The 8,270-nt window shown below is 43.5% G+C and overlaps 1 protein-coding gene and 1 long non-coding RNA gene across 7 annotated transcripts in view; one reads left to right on the top strand and one right to left on the bottom strand.

The window, feature by feature from the left end:
* The window catches only part of ZC3H6 (zinc finger CCCH-type containing 6), an 82,057-nt gene that overhangs the window by 65,010 nt on the left and 8,777 nt on the right, over positions 1-8,270 (bottom strand). For 2 of the 6 annotated variants that reach the window (XR_014051978.1, XM_081484916.1), the window contains exon 1: positions 2,542-2,945. The exons of 3 other annotated variants lie outside the window; for them this stretch is intronic. Coding sequence is in view for 1 of the 3 variants with exons in the window: in XM_081484916.1 (XP_081341042.1) it covers positions 2,542-2,573 (32 nt within the window). In the remaining 2 variants the exon portion in view is untranslated. Of the gene's footprint in view, positions 1-2,541; positions 3,004-8,270 lie in introns of those variants that run through there. One more of the 6 variants, XM_081484919.1, reaches the window with a different exon arrangement.
* Positions 2,360-7,551, top strand: LOC145503989 (uncharacterized). The gene is made up of 2 exons (XR_014051981.1): positions 2,360-2,774; positions 3,433-7,551. It is a non-coding gene; the product is annotated as an uncharacterized LOC145503989 (long non-coding RNA).

The following is an 8,270-nucleotide window of genomic DNA, read 5'->3' as shown; positions in this document are numbered from 1 at the left end:
TACATGTAGAATCTCATGTAAACTATCATAGAAATATATTTTAATTTATATAATTATAGCAATTGAAAATAAAAATCACAGTTAACTTTTTCCTGCACTCACACAATATACCTTAATTTTCAAAATACCAAAAAAAGAACATCCTTGAGACAATGCCAAGCTCCAAATACCAGAATTCATATATCTTTTCCACCTAATTCACAGAAATTTTTACTACAGTATACAGTATGAAGTATGGAAACAGAATATTTTACGATTCCACAGATTAGTCCATTTTTTCCACAAATTTGTTAAGTGCTACAGAGGGAGCTTATAAAAAACTACAGATTACCACAATTCTTCCCTAGAGATTCTGATTCAGTTGCTCTGGGCAGGACAAAAATCTTTATTCCTCAAAGTGATTCTGATGATTAGCTAAGATTAATACTGATCTAGTAGACTGGTTTTCAATCTGGTACATACTAGACCTACCTGAGGAGCTTTAAGCTCAGACCAATGGAAATGACTTCAATACTTTTTAAAAAGCTTCCCAGAGAAGGATGAGAACCTCTAACCCCCCCCCAAAAAAAAAAAAAAGAAACCAAGCTTGCTCAAGTTCACAAAGCTAATGATAGCAAAGTTGGGAGTTAGAACCATTTCTCCCAACTCCTAGTTCACTTTGTTTTTAGATAGTTATTTTTCATACAGGTTGACCAAAACAGGTGTGAAAAAGAAAAACGTATCTTCTTGCCTCAGAAAAATACTGTCATTTAACAAATGGATAAATTAAAACTGAGCTAATCTTACTGCTTCAGAAATCACCAGAAAATAGTTTTCTTAATCTTAATATAAAACAATAAAAAAAAGATTAAATACACTACTGCTTAATCTTTAGTTCCTACTACTAATCTGGTTATATATATCTTAAAAAGAACTGTTTAAAACTTAATTTTTAACTTCTGATTCAGTATTTTAAAACAAATTATTTTTAAAGTCTGGCATCACAGGTCCTTACTAGCAAAATTAAATCAAGATCTGTAAATCTGGCAACATGGCTTCTTCCTTATGTAAAATACATAATTCTACACATTGATGTTGCTCTGTGAACTAACAGAGAACAGAGTTCCTTCTTCCACACAAAAGAATGTATTTTAGGGTGCAATAGCAAAACTCCCATCATTGGTTTGTCCACAGATTCTCAGAGTGGGAAACTTCGCAAAGTATTAGTTAACCCCTGTCAAGAATTTTCTCATTTTAGTAACAGGATAATGGAAAATAATTATGAAAAATGTGTCAAGTGCAAGCTTACCTGCCCATAATTTTTCTAAGAGCATTCTGACTTTCTAAAAGTTACATATTTACTTGACTTGCTTTCTGGTGACCTACATTGATTATTACAGTACCAAAATTGTTAAAATAACATTTTTATCCCTCTCAAGGTTGTCAGATATTTTGATATTTCAAATTTCAGGAATGTTTGTGATTTCTGCCTTTAGATTTATAAGTGTTTGGTATACTTTACCAAAAGCAGGTCACATTACTCCACAGGTAAAATTTCAGCAATTTGTATACAGCCTAGGGTACAATGCACACTTTTGATTAATTCATTCGCAAAGGAGTAATTTGCTAAGTTCTGGATCTTTTAAATATTCTAAATAAGAATCAGATGCAATGGATTTTGTTCCATCAGTTTTAATGAATGAAAGCACACCCTTTTTTTTTTATTAAGTTGAATAGCAACAGAAATTAAAAACCTAACCAAAAGTTAAGTGCGTTATTTAAAATATGTAAATACCCCCAAACTGCCGCCTCCAGAGACCAAGAATGGGTCTCTTAAGTCATAGTAAAAACTAAAAAAAAACAGAATCTCAGATAAATGTTCAAATGATACATAGTTATTTAAGATATCGGGCTAGACTGGACGATCCATGGAGTTCGCACAGTAGGAGAAAACTGTGCTACACTGAGCAGGTTTGCCAAGTCTTAACTATTTTGTATTAAACATCTGAAACTTGCCATTTCCAATTGCGAGAGGTAAGCCTGTAACAGAGACAAGGCTTTTCGGATTGCTTAAAATTTTTCCTAAAGAGAGACCAAAAAAAAAAAAAAAACCCCACGCATGTTTATTTTCAGAAGTGTGCTAAGGTCGAAGTCAAAAGAAATCACCAGTTACTGACAATTTTTGGCGGGTCCTCGTTGCGCAGGGAGGCCGGACCCCGCACCGGGCGCCGCCTCCTCCGAGAGCGGACTGGACCGCAGCCCCGAGCCGCGCGCAGGAGCCGCCCGGCGCCGCCGCCGAGCCCGCCCGGGGGCGGGGGGCTCGCACGTGCGACCGGGGGCGGGGCCGGCCGGGAAGGCCCCCGCGCGGGAAGGCGGGCGCGGCCGGGCCGGCCTCCCCGCGGCCGCGAACCCTGGCTTTCCATCCGGGCGCACGTCACGGGAACGGATGGAGCCACACAGAGACGTCTAAGTCATGCAGGAGGCGCGCGGCCCCGGCCCGCTCCCGCCGCCCCAGACCCCTCCTCTCCGCCGACAGAAAGACAGACAAGAAGGGTTCCCGACCTGTCGTGCCCTGCATGTTCAGAGTCTGTCATGTTTGGTCAAGAACGGGGCGGGGCTGGAGGGCAGGTCTGCGAGGCCGGCGGCGGCGGCGGGGCGCGGGAAGGATCCCTGCGCCGCCTGCGGGTACCTGCTCCCGGCCGCTGCCGGGAGGTGACGAAGTGGTAAAAACTCACGGTTACTAGTGAGCGACACAGACACAGACTTTCCAGTCTATTAACAACCACGCCAGAGAGGTGGGGCTCTAACTGCAAACACTGGGCCACGGCCCCGCGCTGCCGGCGCTGCCGCTTTAGTCTCTATTCGCCGCCGGTGGCTGAGGCTTGGGAGCGAGCGGGCGGGCTGCGCGCAGCGACGCGGGGATTTGGACAGTGCCCGTAACGGTGATTTCTCCTCACCAACATGGCGGCACCCGAGACAGGCGGCTCGATAAAATGGCGCCTGCCGCACCCCTAGCCCGGGACTAAAGGGCAGGAGAGATTCCTCCGCGTGCCGCGGCCCTTGCCCAGCCCGCCGGGGCCGAGCGCGCCGCCCATTGGAGTTCGCGGCCCGTCAATCACCTTCGAGGGCGGACTCTCCCGCTTCCCCTGCGAAGTGGCGGAGGAGGCAGTCTCTTATGGCGGGGCCGGGCGGCGCCTGTAGTAGTTAGGTTGGGGGAGGTGTCCCGGTGGATCTGCTGTCCTTCCGCTCCTCCCGGGCCGGTCCGCGGCGACTCGCGGTTTTCTCTGCGAGACTTCGCCTCCAGAAGATGGGGAGTTATAGACGTGCCCTACTAAACGGGCTCCCTAAAGCCATTATTCGGTGTGCGGTAATAACACGCGGCTGCCGAGTCGTCATTAAAAAAAAAAAACCTTCGCTGCTTAAGTAATGGGAAAATGTACTTTCTCCTTCAAGGTTGTAATGAGTATCTCTTCTACAACAACAACGATCCCTGGGTCGGGAAGATCCCCTGGAGAAAGGCATGGCACCCACTCCAGTGTTCTTGCCTGGAGAACCCCATGGACAGAGGAGCCTGGCGGGCAAAGAGTACGACACGACTGCGCGACTAACCCCAACAACGTTTAATATGCAGAATCAAAAGGAAAAACGAAATTTAAAAACTAAAACAAAAAATACTCAATCACTTTTTGAGAAAAATAGCTTGGCGTGTAGCTTTTTCTGATATTTAATCCTAAATTTACTTATCCGGTTGTTAATAATGACAGAACAGTCGCTAAAAAAATCAATATTACTATTTTATAAGCAAAACACATGGAAATAGTTTATAAATAAAACAGCTATCACATTTCTTTACACTTCTGAATGGACAGTTCATGAAATTGTCCAGGCCAGAATACTGGAGTGCGTAGCCTTTCCCTTCTCCAGGATCTTCCTGACCCAGAAATCCAACCGGGGTCTCCTGAATTGCAGGCAGATTCTTTACCAACTGAGCTATCAGGGAAGCCCCCATCTTTAGAAAAGGAATATTTAAATGACCACATTTTGGCCTAGTTAGTGTGCTACTTAGTTTTGAAGGAATGTCCATGTTTTTTTACTAACATGATGGATTGATTGGTCCTCTCAGATATCTGACTTCCTTTGGGTTAAATGTGTTTTGTAGTGCATCTAGAAGCAATTGCAATTAGATTTTAAAATTCAAAATGTGAACATACATATTGAAAAATAAATCACATTTCTTTGTTTCTAAATTGAATGCAGCTATGGACAGGAGTTGTACATTGGTGGATTCTGCAGGCACTCCCCACCTTTGGATATGATAGATTTCTAGGAATCTTTCAAAAGCAGATACATTTTGTCTGGAGTAACAATAATTAGCATTTTGGAGTTACATTAGAATCTGTGAGTGCTCACTCAATCGTGTCTGACTCTTTTGTGACCCCATGGACTGTAGCCCACCAGGCTCCTCTGTCCATGGAATTCTCCAGGCAAGAATACTGGAATGGGTTGCCATGCCTTCTCCAGAGGATCTTCATCTTTTCCAGGGATTAATCCCTTGTCTCTTGGGTCTCCTGCATTGGCAGGCAAATTCTTTACCACTGGCCTGGCTGGGAATCCCTTAGAATCTCTACTTTGTCTCTGTTGTAAGGTTGTTACTTAGATCTTGTGCTGTGTTGTGCTTAGTCGCTCAGTGGTGTCCAATTCTGTGTGACCCCACGGGCTGGAGCCTGCCAGGCTCCTCTGTCCATGGGGATTCTTCAGGAAGAATACTGGATTAGGTTGCCATGGCCTCCTCCAGGGGCTCTTCCTGACCCGGAATGGAACCCAGGTCTCCTGCATTGCAGGTGGATTCTTTACCATCTTAGATCTTACTGTAGCTAAAGGGAATGACCCTGTGGGTGGTAGTCAGGGAAGGAGGCATGCTCCTTTAAGCTATGTGTTCGGAATCTAGAAGTGCTCAGAGACGTCAGATAAAATATTTAAGTTGAAGGCTAAACCAAACTCAGCTTTCATCTTTTTGTTTTTTTAATTGTTTATTTATGGCTGTGCTGGGTCTTCATTGCTGCTCAGGCTTTTCTCTAGTTGCGGAGAGTGGGAGCTACTTTCTGACCCCTGTTCCTTTGGTTCTCCCACAATTCAAGAGTGTCTTTCTTAGGGACATTCATTTAAAATGTAATCATCAGGAAAACAAGCCTCTGCTGCCCAGTCTCTGTAGGAAGAGAGGTCTAACTTCCATCATGGCCAACAGGCAGATACAGCTGGATTAAAAGAATTGACACTGCCCAACCCAGTCACTGCAGATGGTGACTGCAGCCATGAAATTAAAAGATGCTTACTCCTTGGAATTCCAGTTGAGCTATTTCAAATCTTAAAAGATGGTGCTGTGAAGTGCTGCACTCAATATGCCAGCAAATTTGGAAAATTCAGCAGTGGCCACAGGACTGGAAAAGGTCAGTTTTCATTCCAATCCCAAAGGAAGGCAATGCCAAAGAATGCTCAAACTACCGAACAGTTGCACGCATCTCACACACTCGCAAAGTAATGCTCAAAATTCTCCAAGCCAGGCTTCAGCAATATGTGAACCATGAACTTCCAGATGTTCAAGCTGGTTTTAGAAAAGGCAGAGGAACCAGAGACCAAATTGCCAACATCCACTGGATCATCGAAAAAGCAAGAGTGTTCCAGAAAAACATCTATTTCTGCTTTATTGACTATGCCAAAGCCTTTGACTGTGTGGATCACAATAAACTGTAGAAAATTCTTCAAGAGATGGGAATACCAGACCACCTGACCTGTCTCTGAGAAACCTGTATGCAGGTCAGGAAGCAACAGTTAGAACTGGACATGGAACAACAGACTGGTTCCAAATGGGAAAAGGAATACGTCAAGGCTGTATATTGTCACCCTGCTTATTTAACTTATATGCAGAGTACTTCATGGGAAACGCTGGGCTGAGGAAGCACAAGCTGGAATCAAGATTGCCGGGAGAAATATCAATAACCTCAGATATGCAGACGACACCACCCTTGTGGCAGAAAGTGAAGAAGAACTAAAGAGCCTCTTGATGAAAGTGAAAGAGGAGAGTGAAAAAGTTGGCTTAAAGCTCAACATTCAGAAAACTAAGATCATGGCATCCGGTCCCATCACTTCATGGCAAATAGATGGGGAAACAGTGGAAACAGTGGCTGACTTTATTTTGGGGGGCTCCAAAATCACTGCAGATGGTGATTGCAGCCATGAAATTAAAAGACGCTTACTCCTTGGAAGGAAAGTTATGACCAACCTAGACAGCATATTAAAAAGCAAAGACATGGAAAAGGAAATGGCAACCCACTCCAGTAATCTTGCCTGGAAAACCCCATGGACAGAGGAGCCTGGCAGGCTATAGTCCATGGGATCACAAGAGTCAGACACGACTTAGTGACTAAACCATCCACCACTACAAAGTGAATATATGCCTAAAGATAATGTGTGAAAAGGATATTTGCCATATACTAGCTAGTTTTTTGGTGGGAGGGTGGGAGTCAAGGAAGATGGGGTTATTTTTTCATCAACTTCCATTTTATACTTATTTATAATGGCCATTATTTTTACTAATACTGTAAAACTATGAAAACGAATAAAATACTAAAAGTTTCATGTAAAAAATAAATAAAATAAAAAGCAGAGACATTACTTTGCCAACAAAGGTCTAGTCAAGGCTATGGTTTTTCCAGTAGTCATGTATGGATGTGAGAGTGGGACTATAAAGAAAGCTGAGCGCCACAGAATTGATGCTTTTGAACTGTGGTGTTGGAAAAGACTCTTGAGAGTCCCTTGGACTTCAAGGAGATCCAACCTGTCCATCCTAAAGGAAATCAGTCCTGGGTGTTCATTGGAAGGACTGATGCTGAAGCTGAAACTCCAATACTTTGGCCACCTGATGCGAAGAACTGACTCGTGTAAAGACCCAGATGCTGGGAAAGATTGAAGGCAGGAGGAGAAGGGGACGACAGAGGATGAGATGGTTGGATGGCATCACTGACTCAATGGACATGAGTTTGAGTAAGCTCCGGGAGTTGGTGATGGACAAGGAGGCCTGGTGTGCTGCAGTCCATGAGGTTGCAAAGAGTTGGACACGACTGAGTGACTGAACTGAACTGAACCCTTTGTAATTTTAAGCTTTTGCCTTGCCCCTGCCGCTGCCACTTAGTTTTGTTTTTTGTTAAACAGCTTTATGGGTAAAGTATATGCTATAAAATCCACCCATTCTTAAATGTACAGTTAAGTGATAATCAGTAAGTTTACCAAGTTGTGCAGCCATTTCGAGCATTCAGTTTTAGAACATTCCATCAACCCAAGTGCCTATGTACTGTCTTGCCACCCCTCCCCCCAGGCAGACACTACTCTACTTTCTGTCTCTATAGATTTGCCTTTTCTAAGCATTCGATCTAAATTGAATTATACAATATATGTTTCTTCAGCCTACATTCTTCCTTTAACATGCCCAGTCACATCTGCACAAGTCTAAATGGAGCTCAGTTCTCTCCTCTCTGGCCAGTAGTTACCGAATAAAATCTGTTTTCACTGCTTTAACTAGTATCTGTCTTTGTTTATTTTTGACAATAAAGCCCATCACCAATGCGCGCGCGCACACACGAAAATGGTAATTGATGTAAAGGGGTCAATATTTTGCCAAATAAGGACTTTAACAAACCTTATTATGGTTATTTTGTAAAAGAAAGGATATTTTAACACCAAGAATATGTTTAGCTTTAAGAAAAATTCATTTCTTTGTCTTTGTTTTGCCCCGGGGCAGTAAGAACAAGCTCTGTAAACTGTATTCCCAATTATGGCAAAAAATTTCAGTGGTCTAATGTGACCTGGGCTTCCCAGGTGGTCAGTGGTAAAGAATCTGCCTGCCAATACAAGAGACCTGGGTTTGATCCCTAGGTTTGGAAGATTCCCTGGAGGAGGAAATGGCAACCCACTCCAGTATTCTTGCTTTGAGAGTCCCATGGATAGAGGAGCCTGGCGGGCTACAGTTCATGGGGTTGCAAAAGATTCAGACATGACTTAGATTACATAACAAAAATGATGTGACTAAAAGAGACTGGTCAATGTTGGACAAGAACAATCTCCGAGGTTATCATTCTAGGTGGAGGATTAGGGGACCTTTTCCTCAATCTTCCTGTGAGCTTGTAAAGTTCCTTACTGCTTGTGGGGCTCAAGGTAATGGTGGGGGCGACCCCATTACAGCTATGATTTTTGCCTATCTAGCAGGATGAGGACTTCACATTGGAGTTAATTTAGCG

Source organism: Giraffa tippelskirchi, chromosome 4 (genome assembly GCF_054371585.1).
Source record: "Giraffa tippelskirchi isolate mGirTip1 chromosome 4, T2T-mGirTip1v1.2.pri, whole genome shotgun sequence".
Taxonomy (NCBI): Eukaryota; Metazoa; Chordata; class Mammalia; order Artiodactyla; family Giraffidae; genus Giraffa; species Giraffa tippelskirchi.
Note: the sequence above shows the minus strand (reverse complement) of the source record. Positions and strands in the feature narration are given on the sequence as shown.